Source organism: Anopheles coluzzii, chromosome 3 (genome assembly GCF_943734685.1).
Source record: "Anopheles coluzzii chromosome 3, AcolN3, whole genome shotgun sequence".
NCBI lineage: Eukaryota > Metazoa > Arthropoda > Insecta > Diptera > Culicidae > Anopheles > Anopheles coluzzii.
The window spans coordinates 38,264,426-38,284,857 of record NC_064671.1 but is presented as its reverse complement, the minus strand read 5'-3'; the positions used below and the strand labels follow the sequence as shown (position 1 = coordinate 38,284,857).

General features: G+C 43.4%; 1 protein-coding gene across 7 annotated transcripts in view; it reads right to left on the bottom strand.

Moving 5' to 3' along the window:
* The window catches only part of LOC120957744 (pseudouridylate synthase RPUSD2-like), a 203,896-nt gene that overhangs the window by 5,829 nt on the left and 177,635 nt on the right, over positions 1-20,432 (bottom strand). For 5 of the 7 annotated variants that reach the window (XM_040380097.2, XM_040380091.2, XM_040380092.2 and 2 more), the window contains 7 exons: positions 19,906-19,993; positions 11,219-11,439; positions 9,498-9,688; positions 9,138-9,344; positions 8,700-8,953; positions 3,088-3,363; positions 1,829-1,984 (listed from right to left, as the gene is read on the bottom strand). In XM_040380097.2, the coding sequence (XP_040236031.2) occupies positions 1,829-1,984; positions 3,088-3,363; positions 8,700-8,953; positions 9,138-9,344; positions 9,498-9,688; positions 11,219-11,439; positions 19,906-19,993 (1,393 nt within the window). Of the gene's footprint in view, positions 1-1,828; positions 1,985-3,087; positions 3,364-8,699; positions 8,954-9,137; positions 9,345-9,497; positions 9,689-11,218; positions 11,440-16,053; positions 16,142-19,905; positions 19,994-20,432 lie in introns of all 7 variants that reach the window. The other 2 variants (XM_040380093.2, XM_040380096.2) reach the window with 2 other exon arrangements.

The following is a 20,432-nucleotide window of genomic DNA, read 5'->3' as shown; positions in this document are numbered from 1 at the left end:
ATATTCTTGTTATCATGGATTAAAGCTTTTTAGTAATATTATTTTAGTAGGATAATAATTCCGACGTATGCGAGACACGATCCATACGTGGCTTGATCCCATGGTGGGCATGTTGTCAGGTCGTGCGGCTTGACAAAATTACACAAGCAGCATTCTGACAAATTGAAAATTATATTACGAAAATACAAATTATCGTAGTACAAGTAATAATAATAGCAAAGTATATTTAGTGCTTGATTATTAAGTTTTTCTTAGTTATCGCTTGATGACGCAAAAATATCTTATCATAATATAGCGATAAAATAGCTAAACAAGTCTATCAATTAAAACACCACACATGAATATTTTTTCACGCCGTGTAAACTGCTGTACTGTACTGAATAAACTAAAAACTGAGCATTCCGTACGAATCTATATCTCTCTGGGATCTTTCATCTTGTTAATTATTGCAACCATATCATATGGCAACCGTATGATGCCACATCCATCATGGCTCAGTGGACACTCATTAAGACTACACACATTTGCGAGCGAAAAGGATTACTGGAACCATCTGGTTTTGGGTTTCAACTTAGTCATCAGTATTTTCCCACAACACCCACACACACACTGAGATTGCCAACCGATGCAATATGGCTGACCAATGGTCATAGCCCTACCAGCTGAAGAGTGACATTTAAATGTGCAAGAAAAAGGCAATTAAATGGGTAGCGGCAGAAAATACAGCGGCAAATGGTAGCAAAAACCAGCCGGCAGCGGATATGCTTATGATGGAACTGAATCTCACTCTCCCGGTTGGATGTTCCGCTATGTGACCGCGCATAAACAAAAGTATGGAAATGATAATTTCCTGTGCCATTGCGACAGCTTATACAACTCGGCACAAATCGTTTACCACTCGGCATACGGACATTACGTGGCGCAAAATGAGCGGAAACTAAAAGACAGCGAAATATAGACAACAACAAAAAAAGACGAAACACATTTCCACCTACGGAATAAAACCACAAAGTTGGTCATCAGCGGGCTATTTTGTACAAATGCGACGAAACATGCGTCGGAATCAGGGACATTATGAGTGCGAGGAAAGGTTAGCAGACTAGCATGTGTGGGTGTGCGTGTCGGGCACGGCGATGATAAGCGAACAAGCTCACACACCATGTCCAGCAGAGCAGCACCGACTGGCGCGTTATCCTTTCCATACTCACGACAGACGTGCACGTCATCCCCGTGTGACACGCGAATGTGTCATCGTGGTGAGTGGGTTGGCGGCACCGTGCTACGGAATGCTTAATTTCCTTCCCCAGCGTTTTTTTATTGTCGCTTCTCGCTCCCGCGCAAAGGAGTGTAAATGAAGAATTTAAATCATCATTGAGCACGCCGCACACACACACACACACGGGTTGTTGATTTAATAAATTTGCCTTTTTTGTATTGTTCTCAACCGTTAACCGAACGACCGTTGTTCTGATGATAATGCGGAAATGAACGTGCACATTGTTTTGTAGCACACTTGGGGACACAATGCGAGTGTCCCGCAAGGATTTTCCAGTCTTTTTCGTGCATTATTCAAGTTGGTAGTTGGAGGGAATGGCATTGGTAGTTAATATCCTAAAGCATTACCCTTTTTTCAACGCTTTCTATTTGGTGTGTAAATATGAAACCATAAGAAAGCTAACGTAATAACGACTTTCTATATTCAAGTTTTAGCCTCGAACAAATCATAGCTCAAATAGAAAAGAACAGTCAGTTGCTCGGTGCTCACAACAACCCTTTTTCCTCGGTCACTACCCTCGGCACTTTACTGTAGTTTGCAAACTCCACTTACCTTGTACTTCCAGGCGTGCAGATACATGACCAGATCCTGCGGTTTCGGATCTCGGTAGCGCACTTTGCATTCGTAGCAGTGCTTGTCGGTTGTCATTTTATCTGGATTAAAGGCTAAGTCGGGCGATTCGTGTCCTGTTTGGGTGGCCACGGTAACCTGCGTAATTGGAGGGGAGGAATAAAAAAAACACAGAAAACAAATGTTAAAGCGATAACGAATGTGAGAGAAAAAAAAACCACGCGTAAGCCAAATGCAAGACAAGGAGGATTGTTACAATAAAACAGCAAAACGCACACACGGTCACACAGTATGTAGGAGAGCTTATGGGCATGTTACGGTTGAAGAACAACAAATAAAAAAAGAAAGTACACGCATATACAAAAAATACACACTAAATCATACACACACACACTAACACAACGTGGGGAAAGAACAGTGTCCCTTGCTTCAGGGGTCAACTTGTTTGATTTGATTCCGGTCAGGCGTACACGTGTGAACAAAAGGACACAACAGTCACTCGTTTTCCCACGCCTCGAGATACACACACACACACTTGTTAATGCTGTAGCGCTTTGACCGTAATCTACGATAGGATTATGGGGACTTTGCAGTTGTTGGGTGAGCCACAATCGTCACAATCGGAACAACAATGGTCTTGGTACGGGGGAAGCGCATTAGTGAGACGGGTAAGAGCAAGTAAGAGGACACACACTACAGTACAGAGGACACTACTGTACTTGGAGCTGTTACTACTTGGAAGATGACGTTGGCAGGAGGTTCTGCCGTAGCCCAAGGATACAATCAATAATTGGATTCGGTGTGATTCTATGATTCAACAACTATCATGAAAGATTACTGCCGGATTGGATGATGCCACAAAAGACGTACGGGGTAGTAGGTAAGGAAGCAATTTTGGGTTAATGCATTTTTAAACTTAATAATTCGCCGCCCTAAGCCCCTGCAGAGGGAGCCTTTCGCCGAATGGTTTCGGGATTCGTTCGTGCTGTGTCTAAGATATCCCAGCCGACGTTGGCGTAAAGGTTATCCCGGGCAGTTGGAATGGGAGCGGTACACCGTACACACTAAATGAAATGGCCACTGTACCACACTGCTGCACTGGTGGTGTGGTTGGTGAAGGGTTATACGCCAGCGGGTCTCTGTTAGGCGGGGGCACAGGTTACAGGTTAAGCAATCTAATGGTGTACGGCAATGGCATTCGGGTAGGGGAAACACTCTGGTGCAGCCTAGCTGAAACTCACATTAACACCGGCAACATCGGCGGCTACAGCAGTACCAGTGGTAGTGGTAGCAGACACAGCCACAGCAGCAGTAGCAGTAACAGCAGCAGCAACGGCACTGGTCGTAGTGGCTGCAGTAGCACTGGTTGGTGCTGCCACCAATTTGTTGCACTCTTCGAATGCTCCTGCCGCTCCTGCCGGATCTTCATCAACCTGTGCGGTGGGTGCGACTGCCGAGGTAGGAGACGGAGTGGCAGTGGCACGCTTGGCGCATTCCCAAGATGGTTTAGGCTTTTGCTGCGAAACATACACATACGTACAAATTTCATTATGAAACATCTAAGCCCCTGATTCCTGCGGAGCCCTATGGTAAAGTTTAAGAAGTCTCCAGTGTCGGGATTGTGCAATGAAGTGGAAGTTTTTCGGTATTGGTATAGACATTAACGGGTGTTCCGCCATTTGTGTGAAACCTATCTAAAAACATACGGTCCGGCATTACCGTGAATGCATCGGTAGTTCGGTAGCACATTTCAAAGAGACAACAGGGTGGCCACATACAAATCGTACATTCATTTGGTTGGGTACTTCAAACGTACCACACCAAAAACAGTGCGGTTGGCAAACGGGTAACCTAGCAAGCAAACAAGCAGCATTTGGAAGCGACCAAAAAAACATAAGCGGCCACCCCACCCACCGTATGCACCGTTGTCGCGCTGTAGCATCATTTCGCCCAACCAGACCAATGGATCGGTGAAAATTAGTATAAATAACCACTAAGTCGTGGTTACCGTGCACCGAAAAGGGGTGTGTGCCTGTTCTGCCACCTACCACCTTCGCATTTCCTGTGTCCCCCAATTCACCGGCTCGAACAGAACGGCCCAAAGTACCGAGTCATAATGGTCACATTACGCTCAGTTTGTTTCACTTTTCCCGCAAACCCACAAACGACGGCACACGGCAGCCGGTGCCAAACCAAAGGTACTCGGGAGAACACGAAACTATCAGAGATTTGCTCGCCAGAGTGGGGCGAACTGGCGGAAACAAAACCCCGCTGCATTTGCCATTCGGTGGGATGTATGCACTTTTGCCGGATTTAAATTGAATATTGCAAATGCCGGACGGCACACGGATGAGGGTGTACCACCACAATCCCTGCCGACCGACGATGGCGATGCCATAAATCCCTCACGCAAGCATGTGCAGGATCCAATTCGGTGGGGAGGTCAAAATGGGTACGAATCCTGGAAGCGTACCGCGCACCCTTGTAGTCTCCTCGTTAACCCCGGGGTTTTGTGGGCCCAGTTTGTCGGTATCTATTTATAATGAGATACTAATCAAGTTACGTGTGTAGCAGTGAAATAATATCGCAGCAAATTGCCGAAAATGCAATAAACTCTCTTTAATATTAGATTTCGGCTGTAAATGGGTGGTTTTTCCTGTTCGGTGTCATCGTTTGTAGCCAGCTGGTCTCTGCAAGCAAAAAGCATTTATACCAGCCAGCTAACTATTTCCTCATGCCGCGAAACGTATGCCACCACTGACTGAATGTTACACAAAAAAAAACTCCCACACAAACTGTACACAATTTTCATTGCATATTTTCAGTCCACTGTGGCAACAAAACCGGCGGACATTCGACAAAAGCTCTTCCGGGCTGGCACTTTGGCGAAAAGTTGAAACGGTCTGGACGACGGAGGGGCCATCATTGCTGCTAATGAATGGGCAATCGAATTAGTAATGCCACCAGGAATATCGTTAAACAAACAAATTATCTTGCTCGCTATCAATGACAGGACATTGGGACCGACCGAGTACGGCGAAATGGGAAATGGTACGAGCCAGCGAGCAATGCCTGTACTGCAGCATATGCATCGTACTAATTCAAATTTCCTTTTAGCACACACACACACACACACACTCATGTACACACACACGAACACCTTAAGCGAGATTAATGGAAATGGGGATTAATTATGAGCCGGCGAGATTTTATGCTGCCCAGTAAATTGGTGGCATAATGCAGCGGAAGGAATTTTCTCTCCCGGTATTCACTGGAAGCCCGAGCGACCGATGGAGAATATGTTGGATTTATTTGGGGGGAGCAAATTAGTGCTCTGCTCACTACAGCGCTTCCGCTGCATCTTGGTGCAATCAATTCGCGGAAGATTAATACACGCTGATTATCAGTGGAATTATCATACAAGAAGACGAGATAGCTAGTAGTCTCATAAGCCCCATTAAACGATCGACTCAACCTTAATGAGGGGTGTATTTTGGGTAAACCGATCCGCAACAACAGTGAGTCAAGATTATGACGAGGATTTAAACGGATAGCTAGCAAATACGGTAAACGGGTTTGAACGCTTTCTACCGTTTGATAACGATGGTACAAGCCGGAAGGCTCTGATTACACTTACACTGATATGCCCCCAAAACTATCGCTCAGCACCTATGGAGCACCTGGTGGCACAGGCAACCCACAAGACGTTAATTTACGTCTAATTAACATCAATGATTTCACTTTTCCGCGACGTTTCTATTTGCACAAGCTGAATAAACATCATTATAATTCGTGCGTTTGACGCCTGTAGCAAAGATAAGAAATACACGCCCGTGTATGCGTACTTACGCCAGTACGCGTTACGATGTTCTGCTGATATGTGCTTTCTTAAAGCGATACTACCGAAAGCTATAATGGTGATGGTATATTTGCTGGCAAACGCGGTTGAGTGCCTAACGTTGAGGAACGTCTTTGAGTTGCTGTGTCTGGCTTTATATTGACTCTTGCAGTACAGGAACAAATCATACCACTTGATGCCAAAAAAAAAAGCAAAGAAACAACGCTTTCACTCCTTCTTATCATGGGTGGCATATGCTTTGGCAGTCAGCTTAAATTGCTAGACAGCAAATGGGGCAACGAATTGTATTGTCGGTACGGTCGTAAAGCGAAGCCAGACACTTCTAAACAAGCAATTTATTTGCACTTTCAAGTTGATGTTGTTTGTTTGGTGTTGAATGTATAGAGTTGATGGCATTTGTATTACTTCATCCAAATGTTTCATTTTACGGTATGCTCAATACAACTTTTTTTCTGGGTAAGTATTGGAACAATAAAACAAAAATGCACTATTATCGTAGATGTTATGTTACCAGTAAATTCAATCATACAAAAATCTAATCTGACCAAAGGCATAAGTCAGATAGATGACAGTTGGGACTTGGAGTCATAATATCATCTCCACTGACTGTGATCTGTGTGGACTGGTACAGAGACTTCTTCAACTTCTTATTCTGCTTTTTCTAGTTGGCGTAACGATTTACGCAGTCATACCGGACTATACAGACAAGGCGGCTTTCATCAAAACTTATTAAGTATCACATATTCGGTTGATCATTCCTTGGCATATCTAGTTTTGAACTCACGACGGGCATGGTGTTAGGTAGTGCAAGTTGACAACTGTACCACGGGACCTCCATCTCTGACCAGAGTAAAGAGAGACTATATATTTTAATTTCAACCTTGAAAATGAACTCTGCGCTGGAATACATAACATTCGAGAACATTCGAGTAAAAGATTAAAACTAATTTATAGCACGTTACAACGCATGAGTCCTTAAATGAGGACTTTTACAAGACACAAAAAGGATCGAACTTGGACTTTGAAACGTTACATGATTTCAAATTCTATATAGAAAGCTATGCCGAAAATGAACTACTACAGAGAACTATCAAAGATACACAAACCGGTAAAGTGGATCATAATTAAAAGCTTAACTTAGATCCAGAAACGCATCTTCAAACCAGACAAAAACAAGAAAAAAGGATACAACCATATGAAAACCAGAAAACGTTGCATGCAATATTGCTAGTCAAACCATATTTTTGCTATGTTTTCAACTATTTTTGATAGATAGCTTGACTACACTGCTATCATTCCCTAAACACTCCAACTATTTACAATGAATTTTCATTTGTTAGATTCCTAGAATTGATCATGCCCGCATTACACCTGACATCCAATTTGTGCTCCAGGACTCGAGGGTACAGCTCACAGGGCAAGAATACATCACGAAACACAAACACCAGAAACTAGGAATTTTAACATCTGCCAACGAGCTTTCCCCCAGCTAAACTCCCATCTGGCACAAGCACGCAGCGTACATTTTCGCCGGAAAGGATTCGCGCGAGTCGAATGGCCATTTCCAGCGCATTATTTTATGTTTGCTCGTTTATTCCGATAAGATATTGCTCCGCAATCATAAATGGTGATGGCATTGCTAGATCATTATCATTGAAATAGTTCTCCCATTCTATTCGTACGATGGTGGCAGTGTTTCTGTGTATATGCGACTCCATTGTGTAACACCACTTGTCGGACAGGACGGCGGAGAGGGTTTGGGTTTTCAACAGGTTGAACATGACAAGGGCTGGCATCTTATCGGCCTTTGCGCGCCTGTCAGTGCCAGAACTATCACCAGAATAAAGAGCAAACCATTACGAATTCAGGCGAGTATTACTGGGAGGGTTTGTTCGGGCAGGGCCGGCGCACCACCACCAAAGTGAAGTGTGATACTGCTGGTATTTAATTTAATTTCCTTCGTTCCGTCACTGCACGACCGTATGAAATGCCACTAGATGAGGGAGCGAACGTAGCAGGGAACAAAAAAGAACAGAGTGCACAAAAAGATTCATTTATAACGGGTGAAAACACTTCTAGGTCGCGGCGGTGGCAAAATACTTTTTCTACGAAAAGGAAACCGGACATTCAGCCGTATAAACCTTCACAGGGTAGTTAGGAAACAAATGGCGTAGGGATGGGAAGTTACAAAAATATGGAAGAAGAACAAAAAAAAAAAGCACTGGTATATGCACTCTTGTGTTCCTTTGTGAACTTTGGAACGGATGGTAAAATATTTGTCTATTTGACGGGTTTAGTATTCATTTTAAGAAAAAGCTTTCAGACAACCGTACAACCGTTGCGCTTTATCTTGTTTAACTAAATTGCTTGCAGCTAGCGACCACCTTTTTTCTGTCACTGATTAAACCGTCCAAAAGCAGGAACGGAAACCGTACCGGGAAGCGCAACTGATTATCTTCGTATCGCGATAACGAGAAGTTTTTCCATTCCGGCTTTTGGTGTCACGATTAGGTACGCCAAACCGGGGGACAGGGAAGCGTCAGGCAAAGTTTTTAATGAACCTCGAAAACCGAAAATACACTCTTATTATTTAAAATTAAATGAGCAAATCTGACACGTGTATCATATTGGCAAAGTTGCCCCACGACGACGACGACGCTTCCCGAGGTGGGTGGTGTTTGTGTTTAGAGTTGTGTCTGATTATCCGCTTCCGCTTCTTTGTTCTGCACACACAGTGTGTTTGGGATGGAAAAATTGAAACCTTTGCCATTGCCTGGTCGAAATAACTAAGTAGATTCACCGGAAAAGTTATGCTGATTCCTAAACTGGCAGACACGGCAGTATGCGACCCGGAACTAAATGTCAGTACAACACATTTTTACCAATTTCGACTTTTACTCTCATTGAAATGCACCATTTCTTTAGGAACTATTGTAGAACCCAACCAGAATAGACTATCTGTTCCAGCCAGCACGAGCACGATATTTTAATTACCTTCTGGGACTGCATCCGGCTGCAGAGGATGGTGTTGGTGGTGACCGCGCTGGCGGCACTGTTGCCGCTGCCAGTGCTAACGGTCGTGCTGATTCCAGTACTGCTGACTGCGTTCAGCGCATTCGGGACCAGCATCGAGGCGCACATATTCTCATGGGGGCTTTCGCTGCCCAGCGACACCGGCCGTGGGCTTTCCGAGCAGGGTGACGCCTCGCGGGATACGCTTTCCGAGTCATCGTCCGACAGAATTTGTCCTGCAGAAAGGGAAGTACATGTTGATGCAATCAGAGAACGATGTTCACAGTGATCCATTATCGTACGGGACAGTGGTGTTATGGTGGTGGAAGAGTGAGAATGGAAATAACACCAACGCGGGTGAGACAATACAAAAAATATAGACCCTATACACCACTTCCCACAACAACGGTGCCCACTTACCTTTCACATCGTCCAGATCGTTTTTCATCGGTTTAAACATTGACAGTTCCGAGTCACCGTCGATGCCGAGCCAATTTTCTGCATTGTGAATATTGATCAGATCCTTCACCAGCTGCTCGTCACTTTTGCCACCGATATCGCCACCGCGACCCTTGGCCGGTCCGAACACGTCGTGGTTGTAGAGTGGATCGTTCACTACCGGATAGCCTAAGGGTCAAAAGCGACACAGACAAAAAAGGGAGATGAGAGAGCGAAAGCGTTATAGAGTGGGCGCGCCGCAGCTTTGCAGAAAAGCTGGCTCCGGATGAAATTGATTCATGCCGCGCCAACAACAAGCAGCATCAGGGGATGGACACCTACCAAGATATTGCAGATGCACCCTAATCTGGTGCATACGGCCTGTGAGCGGTTTGCACAGGACCACACTGCTGTTCCCATTGAAACCGAGCTTCTGGAATGTGGTCGTACATTCCTTTCCCTTGGGAGAAACCTTGCACACGCCGATCTTGTAGCTAACTACTTCGATTGGCTCCTTGCACTCGATGATGCCGCTGTAGGAAGAGGAAGAGACGGTGACAAAAAAAAACAGAAACACATGAGCAAGAAAGTCGAACTGATGAAACTGAATCAATTCCATCCGTCCATCCGGTCGGACGTCCGGTAACACACACACACAAACTCAACCCTACACTCGAGCAACACAGCAGGAATTATCGGAGTGCCCTAAGCTCTGCCGACTGGTATTTGCTTGGAAAAGTGAACCAACCATCAGATCAGCTGATGTCATAGTAACGCAGAAAAGCGAGAAGCAGCGGGTGGTCGATTCGTTCCATTTCTTTCCACCCCTGCTACACTTCCGAGGGGTTGTTCAATCAAAGGCAAACCGGTCGCACATTACCGCGCGGTTTACTCGTCACAGCGGTGAGGCATTAAACTAACATGGCACCATTTTCCACGACCTTACACGACCGATCCATACGGAGGGACCTAAGAAATTGGAGCACACACACACACACACACACACACACACACACACACACGTCAGCGCACACATGTCAGATATAGGGTATGGATCCATCCGGACGTTCAAATATGGCTCGAGCGTCGCCAGCATCCATTAGTGTTTGTCTCGCATCGGTGAAGCATGGCGTGCTGACTTCCAAGGACTCTCTGTGCAAGCGGACGCCGTTGGTTGCCGCTTTCAGCATTGGTTAGCGCCACCACTGTATCGCTAAGCTCGCATAATTGGAATCCTTCCTGAAAAAACTTCCCCCGCTGGGATCGGGGAAGTCGGGCTCGGGGTTGGGTTGGGATTGCGTAGAGTTCAAGACCACCCACCTGTGTGTGCCGCCGCGTGCCCAATGCCGGCGGACGGACGGACTCATTTCGCAGTGTTTCCCCATTAAACGATGGTTAGGGACTTACTGAATGAATGAATTGAATGTGGCTCATTAAGCTGTGCCTCATTTCGGTTTGGGGTGTAGGTTTGGCGAGTAATTTAATTTAATACTTCAGCGGGTTGATATACATCGGTATTATTGGATCGCTGTTTTATCAATCAAATGCATGACGCTTATCTCGGAGATTTAGGTTACCGATAGTCATTTTAATACATATCAATTAGATACAAGACCATCGTGTAATTGAGTGATCGGTTAAGTTCGGTATACAATTTACATAACATTGTATAAAAAAGAAAATACCACTGCGCTTTAATTTAAAAGCAGATTTCTTTTCCCAGCTTAGTCCCAGATCAATTTCATGGGATGAGCTTTCAATCGGATTTCGCATCCCAAGCGAATGTGACTAAGCCTCTCTGCCCGAGGTGGCGGCGGGCCAGAGATGTCTAATTCATTTCAGATGTAATCATACAACTGGTAGAACGGTGTCGGCACCGAATACCGAGCGGTCGAAAACGGTTCATCCGATTAGCACAAGACGATTGATTGAACGATTGGGAAACGTGGACGATGTTGCGCACATGTGAATGCAATCAATTTGCAATCCTGCCGCCTTAAAAAAAGCTTCACTGGTTCGTGTTTTTGTTTCACCTCTTATCTTCTATCGATCGCGATACTTACTCTGGAAATTCACCCTCCACCCGGCAGATGTACTCTTTCTGCACCTGCCGATTCCGTATCTGGTGCTCCATCTGGCGGGCCTTCTTGGGGCTGCGGCCGAACAGCAGCAGTCCGGACGTGAGCCGATCCAACCGATGGATGGTGCGGAGATTTTTCAGATTATACTCCTTCGCAAGGATGAACACGACCGTATTGTGACGGTAACGGCCACAGGGATGAACCTTTATTTTTATTTTTTTTTGGTGAAGAGGTACGAAACGTGGGTTAGTTGTGATGTGCGGGTAAATTGTTTGCTTGATTTTTATTTATTTTTCAATGTCAATGTTTTTGGCGGCTATTAAACGGTCTTTATTTTGAATGAAAGGAGTAGAAGATACGTAGTAAACGCAGGAGAAGAATATCAAACGTATGCATTAAATGAGATGGAAGCATTTTTTTTCTGCGTCACTACTAAGTGGTTAAATATTGCATTTTGTAAACGGTTGAGCTTTTTTTTCTAAGCAATTAAGCTTTTAAAGAAAAATGATAACAATTATGTTATAAAATTATTAAAGCGCGAATTATAAGAAAAAGACATCTAAAATACGAACATCAAAACGAAAAAGAACAGCTGTTAAAAATAAAGTTTAGCAAGGGAAACGCACTCATGTGTTTGATTTGATTAGAGCTTTTTTTTAGGGTTTTGTAACAAAAAGCGAACGCTATATATGAAAAATGTATCGATTGCAGCGTAAAACTTTACCCTCACCATCAGCCAGCTGCAAAACCCCTGGCTGAGTAAACTTACTAATTAGGTCAAATCTATCCATCGCCCATTGCAGGCACGCAAGCACCTAGGGTAACCCGACAGGATCTGGCGCTTTGTGGTGCGGACCCCGACCGTGTTTGGCATGGCTCTGGCATGGTAATGGTGGTGGATGGTCTCCGCGCACCGTACGAAACAGCAATAAAAATAGTTAGTGCAAACGTTCCAGTGGCCAGCGCACCTGACAAAATACTAATGGCGTGAAAATTCCTTCGAGTAATCATGGTTTCTCATTCGTTCTTCATGCAGTTGGACGTCGGGGTGGAATAATATCACGAGCAGTCGTTATCCTTTTGACCGCCCAGAACAGGCGGCGGGGATGGGTAGTTATATCGAGCCGGGGATGGGGAGTGAAACACACGGCAGCAGGATTTCACATATGCTAGCGTGTATGAGTGTTATGATGATGGGGCAGCGCGTTACGATTGCACCGTTTCGTGCAGCAAAAGCCTTTGTTCGTTCGCTTCTGTAAGCACCAGACACTTTGCATCCCCACGCGGCAGAGACTTTGCCGCTTCATTACGGTTGGCTTTAGTTAAGCTGCAACGGCGATACACACCCGATCTGGGGTTCGACCGATCCTGGTGGAAAGGGAAAGGAAATTATGATGGAACGGCCACATGCAACCATATTTACTGCTTCATTCTACTTTCCAACACACCCGCAGACAGGACAGTTAGCTGATGACGTATAGAATTGGTTTGGTAGCAAGCAGAGATAGGCAACGGGAAAGCTACGTTTGTACGAATTGCACAGTATCTGCAACGTAATTGTGTGCCAGAGAGTGGAAAATAAATGAACATGCTCAAACGTGGTAAAACCATTCAATGTTGTTCATGACGGTGTTTTAAAATGTATTAAACGAAATTATAATTCGCTGTGAAAAGAAAAGGACATTGAAAACAAATATTAGTAGTGATGTTTTCATAATCCTCCCATTCAGAAGCTGAACCAATGAACGCTATCATTTAAAGTTCTTAACAAAATTGCAAACAACAGGAGAACGCTTGAATGCCTCACTAGTTCAAATCTTGTTAGCACTCCCCCCCCCCCCCCCCCCCCCCCCGGCCGGATTTAAGTACAATCCCTAGCACACGCGGCACTAGGGGTAGTTTGTTTACCAAAGTATATGTAATCATCATTCGGGCAGCAGTAATCCTATTAGCACCCCTTTTTCTTTGGGTCTTACAAGTCAAACCAACAAATCAAGCTCGAAATTTGCCTACACCGGAGTGGGAAGCGACCCGTTCGGAGGCCGCTTCCATAAATCGAGTGAAATTTATTGCTGTCCCAAGGCATACACCTACAAGTATGCACAGAATACCACCCCACTCCCTAATGTGACCGCACCGTGATGGCGGTTACGGCTACGCGAAACAAAATCCTCCACCGGTAGGTGGAAGCAAATCCGGGGAAAAAAGTGATCCTAGGCGCAAACGAGACACCTCGTTTTCATTTGAACTTTCCCATTATCTCGAACGCAAAGCCCATGCGTATCACACCGCCGGTTGCCAAAGCGTGCCATCACGTACGTGTAACGTGTTTCGGTGCTGGCGGAGAAGGCAATTCCGAAAATGTGTGTGTGTGTGTGTGTGTGTAACGATATGCCGTCCTAGAAAGGCTCAAAGGGATTGAATTTATTTCACAGCGCAAAGCGCTATCGTAATGAATCCCAAATTTTGGCTTATCGGCAAACGAAACAAAAGGATAATCTTCTTAATATGAAAAGAAATACTGATACAGGTTTTACAGGATGCTTTTTATGGGTCCGCTGTGCATTTGGGGGCAGCACTCGTTTACAGATCCTGTAAGAATTGCCTGGCATGGGGAGTTTGTGGTGATGATAAAAGAGAGTGTTATTTTGGCTACGTGCTGCTGATAACTATCTTCATGTTAATTAGTGGGTCCAAGGGTTCGTTTGACTAAGCTGATAAAGGGATAGCAGCCGTCCGTGGGCTGGAGTGCTTAAGGAAAGATTTAAGTTAATTTGTGTGATTTATTGCTAATACTGAGCCCTCTCGCAACAGTTGTTTACTTTTTTTTTTATCTTTCAGAAATTGTCTATGTGCTTGCCGAATTCGTTGCAGTTCCAACAATCGATTTATCTTCCTCCAATGGTACACATTTTGATGTTGATTAATTTGACATAAAGTACAACGAGTGAGTGACGTTACAGAACCCGGATACTGCAGATGCCACTCTGAATCAATACGCTTGAGACAAATTTGATGCCGATTGCTCTCAATTGTCAATCAAACGCCGTAACGAACCCGATAGAAACCAAATTGTAGCAGAAACGGAACAGGCATCCGAAAGTAGAAGCTGTCATATTTGAACATATGGCCTGTTTGAACAGTAAACAATAGTTTCTACGAAGAGTCTGTTTAGTGACACTTTGAGCCTTGGTTGAAAATATTTCTTTTCCACTTCTGATGCTGAAGTTGTAGTAGTGCCTGCCGATATGATCGTCTCAATAAAATACGAACAAAATCATTAAAACCCCCGGATGTAGCGTGCTCAATTTTTTTTTATTTTTTTGGAAAACTTTACCATACATTTCACGACCTCCACACACGGAGCTCGATTGCTGCAGGCAACTCCGTATCATCGTTGCGCCAACACGCGTGTAGAGTTCGATCCGATTGCAAAGGGTCCTTCAATTTCAAAAGATGCTTCCGTTACTCCGGTGTCCTTGATAGTCGCTTCCGCATCCATCCCGGGTTGCAATCGTTATGGAGCTACTAAAAGGACTAACTTTTTCAACAAAAAAAGAAGGAAAGAAACATTCGCGTGAGCCCGTACGCCCTCGGGGCACTGACAAAAAGTCTCTTCAAATCTCAATCCCGTCTAGCGCGGGAAATGGAACACTGCAAATGGATGGTCTGTAAATTTCTCCTTCGTTACCGTCCGGGGCTCAGGGAGGTGGCAGAGACAGAGCCCCGAGATCGAGTTCGAAGAGCGGAAGCGGGAAATCGAAAACGAATAAAGATGAAAATTTATCTAAGCAGCGGGCGGCACCGACACACAAAGCTTCGAAATGGTCGCCGAGGGAATGCTTCGGCTTGACGCGCTTGTGAAAACAATTTTCCTTTCGCAACTCGGTTCCAACTAAAACTGTTACCGAAGTGGATGATGACGATGATGGTGATGCTGTACGGTTAAGTCAGGGCGCCGGCGGCCGTAAACTTGATAACGTCGATAATGCGTGCGCTACGCAGATGGACACATTTGGTGCGGTTGTGCGGCTGGTGCTGGGTGCGTATCTGGTTGTTCGCAAGGACATTACGATCTTTATTTCATCGTTTATGAGTGCGTAGGGAAAATAGCAAACAGGGTTGGGATTACCGTTGCTTTATTGCTTTTTAGAGCAAGCAATTGGACAATAAACTATTGAGGGCTTATTAGTATTAGTTATTTGACATTTAAATTTAGTACATCATCACAATGTGGAACACAGTGATTCAACAGAGTTTATGAGTTTTTAGTATAAAATTATTACGATTTCGACGGTGCTGTGTTAGTATTAACACACATACACACACACACACACACTTTGACATGCATACCAGATGTAAGAGAGACAACATTTTATCGCTTGCCAGTCGATATGTTCAACAGTCTGTCTCAGGTTGACTTTGTCTGCTTACGGTAAGTACTATGACCAATTCCATTGGTGTTCGTAATGCTTGCCCTTATGGCTGAACGAAACCGTGGTATGCGCTTTTCATACCACTATTTTCCCCCTCTTCTACCCCTTGCTTGAGGTGTTCGTTTGTTACAAAGGGGGGTAAAGAATCCAACATCGTCCTGTGGTTTGTTCGGTTGCCCTGTTGCTATCGCCGTACTGTTTGTAGTACTTGTGCGGCAGAACGGCGCGGCAGAAAACGTGCGACTTCAAATCGGGACAACACTCGCAGTGATAAGGCGGTGTACGAGAAGGTGGTGGTGGTGGTGGGTAAACAGGGGAAGGGTAGATAAACACTCGCCGGACATCCGGGTCAGGATGGTTTGGTCAAACTACTTTACTCACCGGCAGCGAACAAGGTTTGTCCAGCACTACGAGATCATTATCGACATAGATTATTTTTATTGAATGATCTAGAACGGGTGTCTCGTGTCTGTTGCGGCCCGGGCAACGAGCGAAACATAGCCCAACATAAGAAGAAAACAGAAACACAGAGGCGCGTCATGGTGCCGATGGTGAGAGAGCATTGTTTCCGGATTGTTTCCGAACAATCGGTTGGTTGGTGGTGGTTGGTGGTGGGATTTTTTGTTTGTTTGTTTTTAGCACGAAGTAACCAGCATTCCAGGTGTTTGGGGTCGCGCAGAGCAGCCACCAGGAGGGCCGGCGGCACGTGCGGCACCATGTGTCATTGCAAACATGATGGAGCGGGCGGTGGGGATCATTACCATGAGTCACAGAATCCGATCGGCGTCCAGGGGCAGCCACCGTTAAACAACGCGCACACATACACACAACCCGGGCAGGAGTAATATTACAGTGTTATTAATATTTTGTTTTATCATTTGCCGCGATCAACGCTGCCATTATTTTGGTGGTTACAGGCATTAATCAATATGCTACAGTGGGTGAGAGAGCGGATGAACGCTGGGTTTTGGTGGGGGAGGCAGGGGGCAGGGGACAAGGGGAGTGAGCGGTGACCGCAACATTGCGATGATTATTTATGATGCAAGAGATACATAAAAACATTCTTTTTGGTCAAGAGCAATATTATTCGTTTGCTAATTTGCACGTTCGTTCATTTTGTTTTTTTTTTGTTTTTACACAAGCATTTAAATAGTCTTCTTTTAAATAGGTACCATTGTTTTACTCTCGACTCGCAAGAGTTTCATTTTGCAATTTAAATCATTTTTGTTTGGGTTACCAAATCAGTATAAAGCTGTGTCAAGTGTCATAGTGCCCCGAATAAATGCACATTGTAATTGTGTATTGTAGTAGTTATTTATGAGCTTTTGTGTTTAATGAATTTGTTGGCAGATGTTTCATCATTGCAGTTAAAGCAAATTATTTCACACAGTACGGCAATGCTTCGGTCTCGATGTATCATTGTAATGAAAGCTTTGTTTTCCGAAACATGAACAAGACCATGCGCCTCCATCGAACACTTCATTCGAAAATTGTCAACAAAACACTACTCGTTTAGAGTAGCTTTTTCGTTGTTATTTTTTGTAAACATAAAACAAGTTAAATACGAGCACAAATATACGCACACGCACACGCACACAAAGAAAAAAACTATTACACATCAAATATCTTTTCAATCGGTTTTTGCGCAATGCAGAATGTACGAAGGTTAATGAAACGGCACGGCCGCGATCGTGTATGAAAGACAATCCTATTACAACGTTAGTCACATGTTGGTTCCATGCTTCAATAACACGATGAATGGATACGCTATTGCGCTACAAAGCTGCACACAACAAGAACAACACAAAACAGCAAAAAGGGCACTCCATCAGCCACGGTACAGAAGAGATATTCGTCTTCAAAACGGGTAAACATACTTCAGACAAATAAAGTATAAATCTCTTGCGTTTGCTGAACGGTGCTAGATAGTGAAACCTGCTCTTGAAAAACAAGCAGTAAAGCGGGGTTATTAGGCTTTGATTTTTTTTTATGAGTGACGGACTGAAAATCGTAGATTGAACCCAATGTGAGTTATGATGAAACAAAAATCCAAAAAAATACAACAGGAAGCACATATAAGCACACACACTCACTGTCAGAGAGTTTATGTGTGCTGCAGAGTTCAAGGGATGAAAAAATGTGCTACAATGTTGGCAACATTTTTCAAAGAGGATAATTTTTATCCCATATTCTCTACCAGGCTTGTTTGTGTTCGTGCTCCGTTTACTCACAAAACATACTTGGCAATGATTTTTTATATTGATTTTGCTTGGTGTCTGTTAAGTTGCGCCTGTGTACTGGGGTATGCACGTGTACACGACGCACATGCATATTATGTTCTACGCACCGATGTGATTTGCAATATTTTATTAGATTAAAGTCAAATAGAATTATTGACAAAACCGGAACGTAGGAATAAACTGGCAGATTATGATATTTTTTATCTTCCATTTCAGTCGCTGCTCAGTGTCATGCATTCAGTCCCGCATGGGACACAGTACATGCTGGCTGTCACATCGCCCGCCATACTTTTTGTATGCCTCAACCGGTGATGTGTAGAAGTTTTTTGCAGTTTACATTATGGTTCATGCAAGACCGCGTTATAACTTCTCCTATATGATCCGACAAAGCTAAAGGCGACGACTGGGGCTCGTAAATGTATTCTTGCTCTCGATAAGGCATGAAAAGTTGTTTTTTCACATGATAATCAACCATTGATATTGAAAAAAAAAAAGAATCCTGTTTATCCTGAATACAATAGGGCTATTGAGGTACATAGTTTTCTTACGTCAAATGTCAAAAAATTACAAATAATTTTTATTTTTATACTTATAGCATATTAAAAAGAAAAAAAAACTGTCGTAGTTCGCTAGAATCGTTAAAACAAACTGTTGCAAATGTTACCAATCATCAGAGGAAAGTTTTACTTTGGAAACGTTCGTCCAATCACGTACTACAACGGGGACGGGGTGGTTCGTCCCTTGTGAAATCAATCGGATGGAGCGAAAACTCTCCAATACACAATAGGAATCGTTAGCAGTGACGGCTAATCCCTTGCCGCCGTCGTTACCAAAATTGGACTGACAGTAGTAACCGGCAGATTATTTTCTGTTTTTCTGAGCAACAGAAAATTTTGACTGTATCAGCCAGCCGCCGACGAAGCCGATTTGTCTGTTCACTGCAGTTAGGATTACGTAGCATTCTCAGCGCATTGAAACGGGCGGATCGAAAACCTTTATCTGTGCTTTATAATTCAATCTGGATAGGTGGCTTCTGGCATATCTAATAAAAACGTCTATCCATTGATTCCGATTTATAGTTTGCAATATAGGTCGTGCATTGTCAAGCTTTCTTGATAGGATAAAGAATGTAATAATTGGGATTGACCCATCTTTGAAGCAGTTTCAGATATCTTGAAAAAAAAATTAGAAAACAGATCCAGTTCAATTCATGATATTTTCATAATGGTTGAGTATCTTCAAACATTCATTTATGGTATTGGAAAATTAATTATTGTTTAAAAAAAAATATGAAAAATAACATTTTCAAGACTATTATTTTCCAGAAGCTTCTTGAAGTCCGAAATTCCTTACTCGGTTAGTCGAACAAAAAAAAACAAATGTTTATAGTATTGCGAGCCGGTCTCGTAGTACAGTCGTCAACTCGTACGACTTAACAACATGCCCGTCATGGGTTCAATCCCCAAATAGACCGCGCTGCCATACGTAGGACTGACTATCCTGCTATGGGGGGGAATCAATTAGTCACTGAAAGCCAAAGTCCACAAGTGGGTACAGGCAGGCCTTGACCGACATCGGTTGTTGAGCCAAAGAAGAAGAAGAAGATAGTATTGCATAAAATAGTTCATAGTTGATAAAACCAGTTAAATGATGAGGATATTAGGAAAACGTTTTACAAATGTTAGATTTAAAATAGAAAACATGCAAACATTATCAAAATGCATGGTTGATAAAGAACATATTTTAACAGCAATGAAACAAAACAGCATTGCTCGTTGTAAACAACTTGTTTCTATGGCAAATCGAAAAAAACACACACGAATCAAATCAAACCAAAAGCATGAGCGTAATTGCGTTTCGAAGTTGGTGCGTATCTCGTCGCGACATTGTTTAAGCATTATTATTAATAAGCGTAGCAAGCACTACCAGATTAACGAAGAAAGTAATCGATCAGAATGAAGTAAAGAAAATGGCGGTCATTTAAGCCACTTACTGGTATAGATGCTGGTTTGTTCACAACCACAATATCGTCGTCCATGTGCACTATTGTGATTGGCTGACTAGTTACTGGAACTTCATGTCTGGAAAATACAACACTCATATGTAGATGATTTTGGTAAGGGGGTTTTTGTTGTTTGAGTTTTGCTTGAAGTATAATCAACGGTAGTAGGTAGATAGAAAAACAAATTGGTTAAGCAATACACAAAAGGAACACAAGAAAGAGAAAAAAATCCCGATTTACAGAAAATGATGTGTCATCTGTTAACCATCAACTGCCGGTAGATAAATGGGTTTTAATTTCAGATGGGGTTTGGTATATCGAAAGAACCATGAAAGAAGAATGTCATGTACAAAACTCACTTTAATTATATATTTTTTATACAAAAATATTAAAACTCTTTTAAAACGTTTTTTTACTTCTATCCCTAACAACTTTAAACAAATCGATTTGATTCGAAACAGTCAACGTAAGATTGTAGTAATTCAATAAAGGATACGCTTATCTTAATTTAACTTTAA